Source organism: Muscardinus avellanarius (assembly GCF_963383645.1).
Source record: "Muscardinus avellanarius genome assembly, chromosome: 4".
Lineage (NCBI taxonomy): Eukaryota > Metazoa > Chordata > Mammalia > Rodentia > Gliridae > Muscardinus > Muscardinus avellanarius.
In genome coordinates this window covers 136,034,605-136,053,048 of record NC_137789.1, presented here as the reverse complement: position 1 = coordinate 136,053,048, position 18,444 = coordinate 136,034,605, and the positions used below count along the sequence as shown (strand labels likewise).

Sequence of the window (18,444 nt, the reverse complement as noted above, 5' to 3'; positions counted from 1 at the left end):
CATGGAAGGGGTTGCGGTGGTCCCGGCGGGCAAAGCCGGCGCGGCCCAGACCGAGGGCGCCGCCGCCCCGCCGCCCGCCTCCCCGCCCGCCCTCACCCCCGCGCCCGCGGCCGGCGACCAGGGCCCGGCGCCGCCCGAGGCTGGGGCTCCCGGCTGCTCGGGCTCCCGGCCCCCGGAGCTGGAGCCCGAGCGCGGCCTGGGCCGCCTGCGGGGCCGCTTCGAGGACGACGACGAGGAGTTAGAAGAGGACGAGGAGTTGGAGGAGGAAGAGGAGGAGGAGGAAGAGATGAACCACTTCTCGCTGAGGCTGGAGGGCGGCCGGCCGGACTCGGAGGACGAGGAGGAGGTGTGTACGGCCCCCGGCCCGTCTTGCTGGGCCCGCATGGCCTCTGGGACCTAGCTGGCCCGCATGGCCGACCCCAGCTCTCTGCGGCAGCCTACGGCAGTGTGAACCTCCACCCCACCCCGCCCTGCCTGCCCCCAGTGTGGCGGGGACCGGCCTCGGTCTTGACCCGATTCCCTGCCAGTCGACTTATTTTGTGAGATTCCCGCAAGTCACTTTGGCTCTCTGGGTCCCAGTCATTCATTCACTAAGAAATCATTGAGCCTACTGCGTGACCAGCGAGTTAGGTGCCTGGGGTAAGGTGCCCCTGCCCTACACAAATTTACCATCAGGCAGGGGACCCTTTTTTTTTGGCACTGGCAGTTGAAGCACGCTAAACTACACCCCCAGGAGACAGATACACACACAACACACACACACTCTCTCTCTATATATATATATATGTGTGTGTGTGTGTGTGTGTGTGTGTGTGTGTGTGTGTGTGTGTGTTTATATAATATATATATATGTATATTTTAAACTGGGCCTCACTAAGTTGTTGAAGGTACAGCTAAATTTCTGACACTGTCCTTGAACCTGTGATCTTCCTGTTTCAGCCTTTCAAGTACTGGAATTACAGGCATGTGCCACTATGCCTGGTGAAATACTTTTTACAGGCATTGAAAAGATGATAAGCAATTCCCCACCTGTTGTAGTTTTTGTTTTTTTTTTTTGTTTTTTTTTTTGTTTTTTTTTTTTTTTGTGTGTGTGTGTGTGTGTGTTACTAGGGTTCCTGGAAGCCCTTCTACCTCTGGGCTACACCCCCAGACCTATTTTTATACATTTTTATTTGGAAACAGGGTCTCAAGCTAGTGCTGCTGGCTTGGAACCTGCGCGATTCTCCTGTCTCCGCCTCCCAAGCGCGGGGATTACGAGCATGCGCCACCACGCCTGGCTCCTACACTTTTTATTTCTTATTTGGAAGCAGATTCTTGCTAGCTTTCTGAGAGTCTCACCTAAATTGCTGAGGCTGACCTTGAACCTGCTATCCTCTGGTCTCAACCTCCCAAGTAATGGGATTACAAATGTGTACCAGAGTTTCTGGCTGGTAGCACATTCTTCATCAAGTTAGGTAATACACTTTACCAGTTAGAATTAGTATATTAAGTTTAAACACCAATATATGGAAAGTTTACCTATTTTTGTAAATTATGTACATAGATGTCTTTATCTCTTTTGCTATACATTGTATCCAAGAGAAAGGAATCCTTTTGAAATATTGCTTTATATCGCATCATTGTAATTTCTCCCAGTATTTTGAAGGGTTGGAGGTATGTTTCCATATTGTAATTAAATTTATACATTGTAATGAAATCTTGAGATTATTGTTTATATTGTTTTGTTTCATTTTGTTTCACTTTTGAAACTTTTCCCACTGTATTGTACAAGCTAGTCTTCAACTCTAGGGCTCAAGTGAAGTGATCTTGCAGCCTCAACCTTCCAAGTAGACAAGAATACAGGCACAGGCTACCTCTCCCTACTAGTTTAAGAATTTGAGCCGGCTGTGGTGGGGCACACTTGGAATCCCAGCATTCAGGAGGCTGAGACTGGAGGATCGAGGTTTGCAAACAGCCTCAGCTACTTAGGCCCTCCGCAACTTAGTGAGACCCTGTTTCAAAAATAATAATAATAATAAATAGGGCAGAGGGTGTAGCTCGGAGGTCAAATACCCCTGGGTTCCATCCCCAAACCCACCAAAAAAAAATTTTTTTTTGAAAAGGCAAAGACTTGTATTTTAAAACTATTTCCATTGCATTTGCAGCGCCTGATTAATCTTGCTGAGCTGACCCCATACATCTTGTGTTCCATTTGCAAAGGTTACCTAATAGATGCAACAACCATTACAGAATGTCTTCATACCTGTAAGCATATGGTTCACATTTCTGAATAATATTTGCAATTTGTTCAATGTTTTTAAAGCATCCTAATTTAAACATTTTGTTTCTCAACAGTTTGTAAAAGCTGCATTGTAAGACATTTTTACTATAGTAACAGATGTCCAAAGTGCAACATAGTTGTACATCAGACACAACCTCTTTACAACATAAGGTAAGAGAAGTATGTAAGTAATAGTTTTGAGTATACTTTTCTGAAAGCTGAAAATTGTGTAGTTGGGAATAAATTCTTAACCTCCCTCAACATTAGAAGAAAAGGAATTATATATTCTTTTAAGGGATGTGTGTAGAGCACATACTATATGCCAGGCACTGTGATATATGTTGGGGATTTAAAAAGAAAGAAAGCCGGGCGTGGTGGTGCACACTTGTAATCCTGTGCTTGGGAGGCTGAGACAGGAGGATCGCACAGGTTTGAAGGCAGCCTCAGCTACTTAGTGAGGCCCTCTGCAACTTAGTGAGACCTTGTTTCCAAATAAAATATAAAATAGGTCTGAGAATATAGCCAGGAGATAGAAAAGCCCCTGGGTTCCAGTCCCAGTAACACACACACACACACACACACACACACACACACACACACACACACAGAATAAAAAAGAAAGAAAGAAGGAAAATAGGAAAAGAAAAAAAGAAGAAACACAAGCCTCTTCCATGAGGGTTTTAATCCCATCAAGTTAATAGGAGCTAGTTTAGGCTTGTCATTTCATTATAGTATTCAGAAATAATATCTGAAACAGCTGGCCTCTTTAGTGTAGCCGATCTGTTGTAGCTCATTATGGCTTATTAATCAAGTTTTCAGCTCGGGCCCAGTTTTCTAGAAGAAGGAAAATACTAAGCATAGGTTACTTTCATTCACATAGCAAGCTTTATTATCTTAGAAGATTGCTTTGCAGGTGATACACAGAAGTTAAAAACATAGTTTCTGCCCTCAAATTCACATTCTTATTGAGGAAATAAGACAAGTACAACAAGGAACAATTTAGTAAACTGTTCTGAATACTATGGTTATATATAATTACTTGAGGTTCTCTTAGGTAAGTTTTATCTTTAGAAGCTTCAAGTGATACCTAAAAGTAACTAGCTTCTGAGAAAGGAGATAGCCATTTTAAGGGAAAATAGAGCTAACTCTCTCTATACCAAAATGTATTTTTCTGAATTCTGAGGTTTTCTCAATCCTTTCCTTTTATTAGGTTGGACCGGCAGTTACAAGACATAGTGTACAAATTAGTGGTCAATCTAGAGGAAAGTAAGTTTCTTTTATTACATAGTTGTGAATCCCAGCATCTCTGACTCTGCTAGTTACATTTTAAGTGTAATTTAGTCTATGTTTTATCATTTTTTTAGGAGAAAAAAAGCAAATGCATGATTTCTATAAAGAAAGAGGTCTAGAAGTACCTAAACCTGGTAAGTTTGGGTGATAACTATAACATACTTATAGAGTAGGGAATACTAACTTAGTAAAATCCATGACCTATGAGGTTCTTTTTGGGAATAGCTAGTTATATCAAAGAGAAATATTTTGAGGGTAATGCTGCAGTGTAACCCAACCAAATTGTGTATAAGAATTATGAGTTGCAGGCTCTGGAGTTAGATTTTCTGAGTTCATAGCTCTGCCACTGTACTTAGGGAACTTTAGCAAATTCAGTGTCTCATCCTCCTTATCTATAAAATAGGAAAAATAATGGTGCTTTATTTAAAAAAAAAAAGACATTGAGTAATACAAGCACTTAAAACAGTGCCTGGCACATAGTAACTGCTCAAACATTAGTTTTTATGATGCTGATAATGTTACTATATAGCAGATAGAGATTTGGGTTAAAATTCTGGTTCTTGGGTGTATTCATTTCGAGTCACCCTCTCATGCCATTTTGGCATGGGGCTGTATTTCTATTTTCTGTATTTCTATCTTTCTAATAAACTTCTTTAAATCTTCAAAAAAAAAATAAAATAAAATTCTGGTTCTTCCACTACCTGGAGTCTTTAGGTAAATTGTCTAATTGCCTAAGCCTTGGTTTTTCTAATCAGTTAAACAAACAAACAAAAAAGAGCCAGGCATGGTTGTGCACGCTTGTAATCCCAGTATTTGGGAAGCTGAGACAGGAGGATTACAGGTTCGTGGCCAGCCTTGGCAATTTAGTGAGGCCTCCCGCTACTTGGTGAGATCCTTTCAAAATAAAGAAAAAAAGAGGGGCTACGGATGTAGCTCAGGGGCAGAATGTGCCTGGGTTCAATCCCGAGCACCGCCAAAAAAAAAAAGAAAAAAAAAAAAAGACGATACAAGTAAAACACTAGCATGAGCCCTGGTTCACAGGAGTGTTATAAAGTGACATTTACAAATGTTGCTCCTCTGATGAGCTCCCTCTGTGGCCCTATTAAACTCGCCTTCCTTGTAGAATCTTCCCTGGGCTTGCTGCTGATTTCACTGCCTTCGACAGAGTAGCTGATGTTATTAATGAAAGGAAGATTGTTGTATGGCATTTTAGTCAACATAGTTGTAATCTATGTAGTTATTTTCTTGAAATATCTCAGTTTGTGAAATTTTTATCCTAAATCAGCTTTTTTGTTTGGCTATCAAATAAATAGCTGTTCCACAGCCAGTCCCTTCGAGTAAAGGAAGAACAAAGAAAGTCCTAGAATCGGTATTTCGTATTCCACCCGAACTTGACATGTCTTTGTTACTGGAGTTCATTGGGTAAGTACCTAAAAATCTACCTTTTCACCTTAACATAAAGAATTTTTTGGCCGGGCATGGTGACGCACGCTTGTAAACCCCGTGCTTGGGAGGCGGAGACAGGAGGATCTGCAGTTTAGAAGCCAGCTGTGCTGGTTTAAGAGACCGTGTTTCCAAATTTTAAAAAAAATGTATAAAATAGGTCTGGGAGTGTAGCCCGGAAATAGAAGGGTTTCCAAGAACCCCAGTACCACCAAAAAAAGAAAAAATTTTTTAAGTACCAACAATTATGAAATTATCCAGAATTCAGGTGAAGTCATGTTTTTCTGACATCCTTTTAAAAATTAATTATGGAGCTGAGCACAGTGGCACACATGGATAATCCCAGCGGATGCAGAAGGATCACAAATTCAAGGCTGGCCTTGGAAACTTAGGCAGGACCTCGTATCAGAATAAAAACATTTTAAAGGGGGTTGAGGATGTAACAGTGGTAGAATACCCCTGGGTTCTGTATCTAGTTCTGAAGAAAGAAAGAAAAAAAAAAAAGACTATTTAAGACTGAGAAAAAGGAGATGAGTGTAGTGGTATATGACTGTAATTCTAATATCTGGGAGGGTGAGACAGGAGGATTACAGATTTTACTTTATTTTTGTGGTACTGGGGATGGAATCCAGCATTCTACCTCCGAGCTACACCCCCAGCCCTATTTTTAAATAATTAATTTTTTGTTTTGCGGACCTGGGGATGGAACCCAGGGGCTTTTCACCTCCGAGCTACACCCCTAGCCCTATTTTCTATTCCTTTATTTTTTGAAACAGGATCTTACTGAGTAGCAAAGGGCCCCACTAAGTAGCTGAGGCTGTCCGCAATCCTCCTGTGTCTGCCTCCCAAATGCTGGGATTATAAGCATGCTCCACCAAGTTCGGCTCCTATTTTTTTATTCTTTATTTTGAAACAGGGTCTCACTGAATTTCAAAGGGCGAAACTAAGTAGCTGAGGATTTCTGTGAACCGTGATCCTCCTGTCTCAGCCTCCCAAATGGTGGGATTACAAGCATGTGCCATCACATCTGGCTCAGGATTACAGATTTTTACATTTGTAAAATTAATATATTGTACTGGTACAAATAGTTTTAAATTTTATTTTGAAAATAATAAAAGCTGGGCTTGTAATCCCAGCATTTGGGAGGCTGAGACAAGAGGATTGTGGTTCGCGTACAGCCTCAGCCACTTAGTGAGGTCCTTTGCAACTCAGTAAGACCCTGTTTCAAAATAAAGAATAAACTAGGCATGGTGGCACACGCTTGTAATCCCAGCATTCAGGAGGCTAAGACCAGAGGACAGCGGTTCGCGGACAGCCTCAGCTACTTAGTGAGGCCCTCTGCAACTTAGTGAGACCCTGTTTCAAAATAAAAGAATAAAAAATGGGCAGGGGGTATAGCTTGGAGGTCAAATGCCCCTGGGTTCCAAAAAAAAAAAAAAAGAATACCCAGGCGTGGTGGTGCACGCTTATAATTCCAGCACTTGGGAGGCTGAGACAGGAGGACTGCACAGGTTTGAAGCCAGCCTCAGCTACTTAGTGAGGCTCTCAGCAACTTAGACCCTGTTTCCAAATAAAATATAAAATAGGTAAGGGAGTATAGCCCAGAGATAGAAAAGCCCCTGGGTTCCACCCCCAGTAGCACAGAATAAAGAAAGAATTAAAAAAAATAGGGCTGGGGTATAGCTCTGAGGTAGAATGCCCATGGGTTTTATCCCCAGTACTGGAAAAAAAAAAAAAAAAAAAGCTAGGCGTGGCGATGAATGCTTGTTAATTCCAGCATTTGGGAAGTTGAGACAGGAGGATCATAGGTTCGAGGACAGCCTCTACTACTTAGTAAGGCCCTCTGTAATTTAGTGAGATCCTGTTTCAAAATAAATAATAAAAATAGGGTGGGGAATGCAGCTCAGAGGTAGAATGCCCCTGGGTTCCATCCCTAGTGCCACATATATAAAAAAGAAGCAGAGTGTGGTAGGTCTTTCTTGTGATCCCAGTACTTGGGAGGCTGAGACAGGAGGATCACAGGTTCAAGGCCAGCCTCAGCAATTTAGCAAGACCCTGTTTCAGAATAAAAAAGACTGGGGTAGCTGGGTGTGTGGTACAGGCTTGTAATCTCAGCATTTGGGAGGCTGAGACAAGAGGATTGCGCTTCATGGACAGCCTCAGCTACTTAGTGAAGCCCTCTACAACTCAGTGAGACCCTGTTTCAAAATAAAGAATGAAATGAAAAATAGGGCTGGAGGTTTAGTTTGAAAGTAGAATGCCCTTGGGTTTCATCCCCAGTACTGAGGGGAAAAAAAAAAAAAGGATTGGGGTAGCTTAGGTAGAATGCCCCTGGAGGAATTTAAAAAAAAATATTTTTCAACACTAAGGCTTGAGTTTAGGGGAATTCTCCCTCTGAGCTTTACTCCTAGCCCTTTTTAAATTTTTTTTTTTAATGGTCTTCCTAAATTGCTGAGGCCGGCCTCAAATCTTCAGTCCTCCTATTTTAGCCTCTCAAGTACTGAAATTATAGGTGTGTTTGGTACATTTTTTGTTTGTTTTTGCCAGGTTTGGTGGTACATGCCTCTAAACCAGAGATTTGCCTTCGCGTCCATAGATTTCGAGGCTTGAGGCAAGAGGATTGCAAGTTCCAGGCCAGCCTGGGCAATTTAGCAAGATCTTGTCTCTAGATAAAAAATAAAAGGGCTGGGGAAGGGGCTTAGCGATAGGGTGTCTCCCAACTCAGTCTCCAGCGCCACCAAAAATGAATGTATTAACTTCTGTAAAGTAGTATAAAATGCTGGATAAAGCTGTCTTCATGTTACCACTAGGTGGCAGAAATGACAGTTGTATTTGTTTATTTTATAAAGGTTTATTTAGGTGGCTATGATTTAAAGTTAGAGTCAGGCTGGGCGTGGTGGCGCATGCTTGTCATCCCCGCGCTTGGGAGGCTGAGACAGGAGAATCGCACGGGTTCGAAGCCAGCCTCAGCTACTTAGTGAGGCTCTCAGCAACTCAGTGAGACCCTGTTTCCAAATAAGATATAAAAAAAGTCTGGGAGTATAGCCCGGAGGTAGAAAGCCTCTGGGTTCCACCCCCAGTACCACCAAAAAAAAAAAAAAAAAAAAAATTAGAGTCAGGCATGATGTGGGATATGCCTGCAATCTCAGTACTTTGGAGGCTGAGACAGGAGAATTGTAGATCGGAGGCCAGTCTCAGCAAGATCCTGTTTCAAAATAAAAAAGGGCTGGAGGTATAGCTCAGGGGTATGGTGTCCCTGAGTCCCATCCCCCATACCACAAAAACAAAAACATAAAATGAAAATAAACTATTGTTTTTAAAATATGTATATTCATTTTATATTTTGTTGTTTTATGATTAAGCATATAACTTACCGTATTATGTACTGATTAACTTTGCTCTCGATTTTCAGTGCTAATGAAGGCACAGGACATTTCAAGGTATTTCTCTTTTATTTTTTATTCATTTCATAAGAAAACTCTGTAGCATACAAATTGATATTAGCAAACAAATAGAGGTTATCTTCATTTATAATAAAATATTTTATAAATAAGTTCCTAGAATATGAAGAACATTCCATATTGATTTATGAGAGGTTTATGAGGGGAAGAATGATTAAGTGGGGATTAGTTATTAGTTCAGAACAATGGTCTAAAGAAAAGTAATAATTTTTAAAACTCTAAAACCAAGACTATGTTAATTGGGTGATTAAAAACCTTTCAAAGCATTTTTTGCATAGTTGGCTTTTAGAGTTCAACCTGCGCTACAGATTTGTGTGTAACGTTTTGGCTGAAGTTCCCCTGCCCTAACTTGTTAGCTGGGTCATTGGCTGAGGTCTTAGAGGTGAAAATGGATACCTCTGCAGCATGCCTAAGTTCAGAGTTGTCTTAAAGGCTCTAGCATCACAGGTGCCCTGTGTACAGTGTCGAATAAGGTCACTCAGGAAAAAGTAGCTTCTTTAAAAGGGTAAACTGGGTCTTACAGAAACTTGGGATTGTAAATACATAAGGAGTAGGTGACTTTGATCTGTTTAGATTTCCAGTGACTGCCAAAGCCTATACTAAAAGTTAAGTAGATTGTATGTGCTTGGTGCAGTGTTTGTGAGCGCAGGAGCGTAGAGGCAGGAGCCTGGAGTGAGTTACTCCTGTGCAGGGATTACAGCACCTCTCAGGAATCCTTGTGATGGAACGAAAACACCATTGAGTCCTCATAACTCTGGTAACTTTAAACCACTTTTAAATGATAAGGTATAAAATTAATGGTAATTTACTTTAGGAAATTGCTTCATAGCAATTGTTTAGGAAACTTGCATATCAATAACATGTTTCATAATATGGGTAGTTAGGTGGCAGTTAAGTTTCTATGTGGTTTAAGGACAGGGTTATATCCTTGTAGTATTCCGTGAAGACTTTTTTTTTTTTTTTTTTTTGTGGTACTGGGGGTGGAACCCAGGAGCTTTCCACATCCGGGTTATACTCCCAGCCCTATTTTATATTTTATTAGGAAACGGTCTCACTGAGTTGCTGAGAGCCTTACTCCGTAGCTGAGGCTGGCTTTGAACCTGTGCAATCCTTCTGTCTCAGGCTCCCAAACCCAGGGATTACACACATGTGCCACCACGCCAGGCTTTCTTGTTAATTATTGTATGCTGGCCTCAAGCCTGTTATCCTCCTATCAGCCTCGTAAGTGCTGGGATTAGAGGTGTGTGCCACTATGCCCTGTTTGTTATTTTTTTAATTAATTAATTTTGTGGTATTGGGGATTTAACCCAGGAGCATTCTGTCTCTGAGCTACATGCCCACCCTGTTTTATTTTCTATTTGAATACAGGGTTTGGCTAGGTTGGTAAGAGTCTTACCAAGTTGCCGAGGCTGACTGCGAACCTGTGTTCCTCCTGTCTTTTCCTCCCAAGTACCGGGATTACAAGTGTTTGCCTTTTTTCCCCCTCGCATTAAGTTGTAGCTGCGAACAGTGACGCAGACCCTCAGCAACTTAGTAAGACCCTGTTTCAAAGTTAAAAATAAAATGTGAGAGTGTAGATCAAAGAATGTCAAGCCGGGCTTGGTGATGCACACTTGTAATCCCAGCATTTGGGAGGCTGACAGGAGGATCGCAGTTCACGGATAGTCTCAGCTACTTAGCAAGACCTTTTGCAACTCAGTGAGACCCTGTTTCAAAATAAAGAATAAAAAATAGGCCGGCATGGTGGCGCACTCTTGTAATCCCTGCGCTTGGGAGGCGGAGACAAGAGGATTGCGCAGGTTCGAAGCCAGCCGTGCTGGCTTAAGAGACCCTGTTTCCAAATAAGAAAAGTATAAAAATAGGTCTGGGAGTATAGCCCGGAGGTAGAAGGGCTTCCAGGAACCCCAGTACCACCAAAAAAAAAAAGAATAAAAAATAGGGTTGGGGATGTAGCTAAGAAGTAGAATACCCTGGGTTCCATCCTCAGTAGTGTAAAAAAAAAAAAAAAAAAAAGCTGGGCATGGTGGCGCACGCTTGTCATCCCAGCGCTTGGGAGGTTGAGACAGGAGGATCGCACAGGTTCAAAGCCAGCCTCAGCTACTTAGTGAGGCTCTCAGTAACTTAGTGAGACCCTGTTTCCAAATAAAGTATAAAATAGCCCAGAGGTAGAAAAGCCCCTGGGTTCCACCCCCAGTACCACAAAAAAAAGGAAAAAATTTTTGTATATTTAGTATATACATATAGTATAATAATATGTTTTATATACAGATATACATATATAAAATCTGAAAACAATTTTATTAATCTCTTTTATTTTTTGTAGCCATTAGAAAAGAAGTTTGTTCGAGTTTCGGGAGAAGCAACTATTGGGCATGTAGAAAAATTTCTCAGAAGAAAAATGGGACTTGATCCAGCTTGTCAGGTATAGTACATGTATATAAAAGGACAGGGAGCTTACCTTTAGCATGTTGAAGAAAAGATAATAGGTGAGATAGCCCTTAGCATACTGAACAAAAAACTGTCTCTAGAATTTCATGTGGTAGCTTTTGTTTTATGATACAGTAGACATTGTAATGCCAGTTGAATATTGATAGACCGTGATTCCCACCCCCAACTTTCATCGCTTTTTTTTTTTTTTTTTTTTTTTTGGTGGTGCTGGGGATTGAACCCAGAGGCATTCTACCTCGATCTACACCCTTAGTCTGGTTATTTATTTATTTATTTATTTACTTATTTATTTATTTTTGCGGTACTGGGGATGGAACCTAGGGGCATTCTACCTCCAAGCTATACTCCCAGCCCTATTTTTTATTCTTTATTTTTGAAACAGAGTCTCACTGAGTTGCAAAGGCCTCACTAAGTAGCTGAGGCTGGCCCTGAACTGCAATCCTCCTGTCTTAGCCTCCCAAATACTGGTATTACAAGTTTGTACCACCACACCCAGCCTATTTTCAAACAGGGCCTCACTAATTTGTGGAGGGGCTCACTAAGTAGCTGAGGCTGGCCACAAACCCAGATCCTCCTTTCTTAGCCTCCTAAGTACTGGGATTACAAGTGTGCGTTATCATGCCCAGCTCAGTCACATTTGATTTAATGTCTTTTTTCTTTTTGCCTTTTATGATCATTTTGTGGTGTCAGAGAAAAGCTGATCATAAGAAAAGTATTAATTTCTAAGCTAGGTGTGGTGGCACACACTTGTAATCTCAGTACTTGGGAGGCTGAGACAGGAGGATCACAGGTTCAAGGACAGCCTCAGGAAATAGACTCATCATCCTAGTGAGACCCTGTTTGTTTGTTTGTTTGTTTGTTTGTTTGTTTGTTGTGGTACTGAGGGTGGAACCCAGGGGCTTTTTCTACCTCCGGGCTATACTCCCAGACCTATTTTATACTTTATTTGGAAACAGGGTCTCACTAAGTTGCTAAGAGCCTAAGTAGCTGAGGCTGGCTTCGAACCTGTGATCCTCCTGCCTCAATCTCTGGAATGACAGGCTGTTCTGGCACACTGGGCCAGGCCCTTCATCTCCTCAGATGGTGTTTTGAAGCAGGAAAGGATTTGATATGTTCTTTTTTCCCATAGGTGGATATCATCTGTGGTGATCACTTGCTGGAGCAGTACCAGACTCTGAGGGAAATCCGACGTGCCATAGGTGACGCAGCCATGCAGGTAGGTCTCAATTCATCAGGCCTGTGCTGAGCAGACAAGTTATTTACTAAAAGAAAAAGGCTCCATGATATCTTGTAGTTTTCAAAAATACTTAACAATTTTCTCAAAATAATCTGCACTACAAATAGTAATTGTAGATAATGTTTATTGAATGCTTATCGTGTCCGTTTAGCTCATTTATTCCTCATAATTAATCTATGAGGTACATATTTTTTATCCCCCATATAAAAGATAAGCAAAGCTAGGTGTGGTGGCTTATGCCTGTAATCCTAGCACTTGAGAGGCTGAGATAGGAGGATCGCAGGTTTGGGGACCACCTCAGCAAGTAGGGAGACCCTCATAGTGAGACCCTGCTTCAAAAAATAAAAATAGCCAGGCATGGTGGTACACACTTGTAATCCCAGCATTTGGGAGGCTGAGACAGGAGGATCCTGGTTCAAGGCCAGCCTCAATACCATACACAAAAAAAGATAAGCAAACTGAGGTACAGAGAGAACATGTGACTGCCCACAGTGAGTTAGTGGTTGAGCCAGGGCTCAAATCCCAGCAATTGAAGTCTAGAGGCCTTGCTCTTTCTTCCTGACCATACTGCAATAGAGAAATCCTTTGTAGGGCTGGGGATGTAGCTCAGTAGTAGTTATGTGTCTCGGCACACCCAAGGCTTTGGTCCTTCAGAGAGGCACCTGCTCTTTGGCTCACCACTGGCCTCTGTCATTGTCTATAGACTTCAGATGCCTGACTTATATATTCATTCATTACTTTCCTTTTTCTAGCCTTTTTCTAGAATTTTTACTTAGCCTTTTTACTTTAGCCTTTACTTAGCCTTTTTCTAGAATTTTGGAGAGTTTTCACCAGAGTTTCCAGGAATAAAAGCCAGCTTAGCAAAAAAATCAATAAATAAGCTGGGCGTAGTGGCACACGCTTGTAATCCCAGCATTCAGGAGGGTGAGACTGGAGGATCACGATTCGCAGGCAGCCTCAGCTGCTTAGTGAGGCCCTCTGCAACTCAGTGAGACCCCGTTTCAAAATAAAGAATAAAAAAAAAAAAATAGGGCAGGGCGTATAGCTCGGAGGTCAAATGCCCCTGAGTTCCATCCCCAGTCCCGCAAAAAACCAAACCAAACCAAAACAATAAACAGAAAAATGCACAGGATGAGCAATTCAGAGCGGGCCACCACCCTTTCTCTGTGTTGCTTAGGGCAGAGCTTTGGTGTGTTTCCGTGTGAGTCTTTCAGCTAATTTTCCTGTTCGTAGAAAAGTAAATACTAGCCAGGCGTGGTGGCACACACTTGTAATCCCAACATTCAGGAGGCTGAGACCAGAGGATCACGATTCGCAGACAGCCTCAGCTACTTAGCAAGGTCCTTCACAACTCAGTGAGACCCTGTTTCAAAAATAAAAAGACTAAGCCGGGCGTGGTGGCGCACGCTTGTAATCCCCGCGCTTGGGAGGCAGAAACAGGAGGATCGCGCAGGTTCGAAGCCAGCCGCGCGCGCTGGCTTAGGAGACCCTGTTTCCAAATAAAAATGTAAAAATAGGTCTGGGAGTGTAGCCCGGAGGTAGAAGGGCTTCCAGAAACCCCAGTACCACCAAAAATAAATAAATAAATAAATAAATAAATAAATAAATAAATAAATAAATAAATGGACTACAAAATAGGGCTGAGGATATAGCTCAGAGGTAGAATGTCCCTGGGTTCCATCCCAAATACTGAGAAAGAAAGAAAGAAAAAAAGGAAGGAAGGAAGGAAGGAAGGAAAAACCTAGTATCTTATGAAAATCAATTACTAACCAGATGTGGTGGTGCACGCTTGTAATCCCAGCATTTGGGAGGCTGAGACAGGAGGATCGTGGCTCATGGAAAGCCTCAGCTATTTAGTGAGGACCTCTGCAACTCAGACTCTGTTTCAAAATAAAGAATAAAAAATAGGGCTGGGAGTGTAGCTCGAAGGTAGACTGCCCCTGGGTTCCATCCCTAATACTGAAAAAAAAAAAAAAAAGCCAGTTACTTACTGGATTCAGCCTTAGTGAGAACACAAAGAATTATGGCCTGATATCAAGAGGGTAGACAGAAAAACCACAAAAAAACAAAAGATTCAGAAGCACGGCATCTGGAGTCATTTAGTGTAAGGTTAAGCCCTACAATTTCTCAGGACAGTCTTCAAAGAAGGAAGTAAAATATATGATTTATTTTAGGCTTCCATTAAATGAGTAAGAATTTCAGAGTTTTTCAGTTGCAGTATTAGTGAGCTGCACTTACTTGGAAATGACATTTAATTTCTTTTTTTTTTTTGCATTGTTTGGGATGGAATCCAGAAGCATTCTACTTCCGAGCTATACCCCCAGCCCTATTTTTTATTCTTTATTTTGAAACAGGGTCTCACTGAGTTGCAAAGGGTCTCACTAAGTAGTAGCTGAAGCTGTCCACTAACCCTGATCCTCCTGTCTCAGCTTCCTAGATGCTGGGATTACAAGCATGCGCCACCACGCCGGGCTTGACATTTAATTTCTTAAACACATCAGATTCATGATTCTTTATTATATTTGGTCTTTTTTTCCCCACTTTTGAAAAAAGGGGGAAACTCAGGGTTGAACCCAGGGGCATTTTACCTCTGAACTACACCCCTAGCCCTATTTTTATTTTTATTTTGAAATAGGATCTCACCAGGTTGATGAGAGTCTCACTATTTTCTGAGACTGTCCTCAAACCTGTGATTCTCCTGTCTCAGCCTCCCAAGGACTGGGATTACAAGCCTCTGCCACCATACCTGGCCTTTTTTTTTTTTTTTTATGGTACTAGGAATTGAACTCATGGACATTCTACCTCAAAGCTACACTCCTTCCTCCCCCCATCCTTTTTAGTTTTTGTTTTGAAACGGGTTCTTGCTGAGTTGCTGAGAATCTCACTAAGTTGCTCAGGTTGATCTTGAAACTGTGATCCTCTTGTCTCAGCCTCCCAGGGACTGGGATTTAAGTGTACGCTACCATGCCTAGCTGATAGTTGAGTCTCTTTTTAGGCAAACCCAATGTTTAGGTAGTCTATTAAGGAGTTTATAGAAAAGAAAAGGTATATCTCTTTTATTCATTTTAGGAGAATTGCTTAATCATAAACAACCTGCCTAACTATGGATTCTTGTTACTCATTAAATTGACTTCTGAAGCTGGGTGTGGTGATGCAAGCTTGTAACCTCAGTACTTGGCTGGCCGAGACAGTAGTATCACAGATTCATAGCTACCTTCAACAACTTGGTGAGGCCTTCTATAATTTAGTGAGACCCTGTTTCAAAATTAAAAATAAGCTGGGCGTGATAGCCCACGTTTGTAATCTTAGCACTTGGGAGGCTGAGACAGGAGGATCACACAGGTTCGAAGCCAGCCTCAGCTACTTATTGAGGCTCTGAGCAACTTAGTGAGACCCTGTTTCCAAATAAAGTATAAAATAGGTCTGGGAGTATAGCCTAGAGGTAGAAAAGCCCCTTTGTGGGTGGGGGGGGGGGATTCCGCTGGGCATGGTGGCGTAAGCTTATAATCCCCGCGCTTGGGAGGCAGAGACAGGAGGAATGCACAGGTTCAAAGCCAGCCTTGCTGGCTTAAGACACCCTGTTTCCAAATAAAAATACTAAAAAATAGGTGTCTGGGAGCATATCCTGGAGGTAAAAGGGTTTCCAAGAACCCTAGTACCACCAAAAAAAAAAAAAATTAAGAATAAAATAGGATTCAGGGTGTAGCTTGGAGGTAGAAAGCCCTGGGTTCAATCCCCAGTACCACAAAAAATAGAAAATAAAGCCGGATGTGGTGGCGCACGCTTGTAATCCCAGCATTCGGGAGGCTGAGACCAGAGGATCGCGGTTCGCAGACAGCCTCAGCTGTTTAGTGAGGCCCTCTGCAACTCAGTGAGACCCGGTTTCAACATAAAGAATAAAAATAGGGCAGGGGGTGTAGTTTGGAGGTCGAATGCCCCTTGTTTCTATCCCCAGACCCGCAAAAAAAAAAAAAAAAAAGAAAGAAAAAGAAAAAAGAAAAGTTGACTTCTGAGAGTTATTTAAAAAGACACATGGAATGCTGATCAGGTATGATGATTTGAGCCTAGGAGTTTGAGACCAGCCTAGGCAACATAGACTTCACCTAAAAAAAAAAAAAAGAACCGGGCGTGGTGACACAAATTTGTAATCCCAGTGCTTGGGAGGCTGAGACAGGAGGATCACACAGGTTTAAAGCCAGCCTCAGCCACTTAGTGAGACCCTGTTTCCAAATAAATTATAAAAATAGGGCTGGGGGTGTAGCCTGTAGGTAGAAAGCCCCTGGGTTCCACCCCTTAGTACCACAAAAAGAAAAGAAAAGAAAAGAAAAGAAAGGAAGGAAGGAAGGAAGGAAGGAAAGAAAGAAAGAAAGAAAGAAGGAAGGAAGGAAAGAAACAGACAGACACTGGAGCTGGGCGTGGTGTAATCCCAGCATTTAGGAGGCTGAGACAGGAGGATAGTGGTTCGCAGACAGCCTCAGCTACTACTTGGTGAAACCCCGTTGCAAGTCAGTGAGACCCTGTTTAAAAATAAAGAATAAAATAGGTCTGGGGGTGTCACTTGGAGGTAGAATGCCCCTGGGTCCCATCCCCAGTACCAAAAAAAAAAAAGAAAAGACACACTGACATGAATTGTTTGGTTATGAAGTAGATGATTAAGCAAGGATATTTATCTTGGAAACATTTTCTTTCTTTGAAACAAAGAATTTAGCCAGGCGTGGTGGAGTATGCTTGTAATCCCAGTACTTGGGAGGCTGAGACAGGAGGATCACAGGTTCATGGTCAGCCTCAGCAATTTAGTGAGGCCCTCTGCAACTTAGTGAGACCATTTCAAAAATAAAGAGTAAAAAATGGGACTGAGGGTATAATTCAGAGTTAGAATGCCCTGGGTTGAATCCCCAGCACCTAAAAAATAAAAATAAAGAATTTCAGCCAGGTATGGTGGGGCATGCCTATGATCTCAATACTTGGGAGGCCGAGACAGGAGGATCACAGGCTTGAAGCCAACTTCAGCAACTTACAAAACCCGGTTTCATGCTGGGTGTGGTGGCGCACGCTTGTAATCCCCGCGCTTGGGAGGCTGAGACAGGAGGATCGCACAGGTTCAAAGCCAGCCTCAGCTACTTAATGAGGCTCTCAGCAACTTAGTGAGACCCTGTTTCCAAAATAAAAGATAAAAAAGGTCTGGGAGTATAGCCCAGAGGTAGAAAAATAAAATAAGGCTGAGGTGTCGCTTGGAAGTAAAATGCCCCTGGGTTTAATCGCCAGCAACACACACACAAAATTCACACTAGTGGCGCACGCTTGCAATCCCCTTGCTTGGGAGGCTGAGACAGGAGGATCACACAGGTTCGAAGCCAGCCTCAGCTACTTACTGAGGCTCTCAGCAATTTAGTGAGGCCCTGTTTCTAATAAAATATAAAATAGGTCAGGGAGTACAGCCCAGAGGTAGAAAGCCTCTGGGTTCCACCGCTAGTGCCACCAAAAAAAAAAAAAAAAAATCACACTAGTGTTGGGTCATGAAAAATAAGCCAGCTTTGATATCATCTGAACAGTCAGTTTTTAGAGAACTACAAAAAAGTCTTTTTTTCCCCTTAGGATGGTCTTCTTGTGCTTCATTATGGTCTTGTGGTTTCCCCTCTGAAAATAAGCTGAAGACGCTAAGCACATCATGAGAAGGGTAACACCGCAAGGACTCCTGTCAGGACTGCACCCACCAAAGCGCTCCACAAACACTGTCGCTGCCACGCCATGCTGTTCCAGACAAGACAGACTCGCCTATTTCCAGCAGCAGGAATCAGCATTTATGGAACGGTCGCAACAGCGGGACGCATCTGTTTCTGAGAGACTGTATGTGAAAAGCACCAGAGCTCAGGGGAAATTTTTCAAAACTTCGAATTTTAAAATTCCTTGTGATCCCCAATAATTTGACCTTAATATTTGCTTTCTATCTTTGTTGAGCCATAACCCAAGTTGGTGGTTGGGATTCTGCTCTGTGGGACAGCATCAGTCTATTTCAAAGAAAAAGATATGCTTCTGAAGGGGAGACTCGAAGCCCGTGTCTGTTCAGTTGCAGGGTGTGCTCTCAAAGACCCAAGCTTCCGGCCACTTCTGTAAGTTGCCATCTTATTTTGAACTTGTGTATTTTTTTTATACCAGCAATACTACTAAAGAGATATCATTCTGTTCAAAAATGGATGAATTATCATTATTCTGTGTGAAGAGACTGTTTTATGTAGGATTTATGGCCTGTGCCAGAAGCCTTCAATGAAATAAGAACTTTCAACGTATCCTACAATAAGGTGCTT

The 18,444-nt window shown here is 42.2% G+C and overlaps 1 protein-coding gene across 1 annotated transcript; it reads left to right on the top strand.

Annotated features, from left to right (window-relative positions):
- Nucleotide 1: 1 nt before the first annotated feature.
- Nucleotides 2–17,791, top strand: PCGF6 (polycomb group ring finger 6; the record flags this gene model as incomplete). Its single annotated transcript, XM_080694856.1, has 10 exons — nt 2–346; nt 2,145–2,244; nt 2,335–2,431; nt 3,471–3,526; nt 3,625–3,684; nt 4,864–4,972; nt 8,406–8,433; nt 10,778–10,876; nt 12,032–12,118; nt 17,735–17,791. The coding sequence occupies 10 exons, from the start codon at nt 2–4 to the stop codon at nt 17,789–17,791; spliced, it is 1,038 nt and encodes a 345-aa protein (XP_080550982.1).
- Between the last annotated feature and the right edge of the window lie 653 nt (nt 17,792–18,444).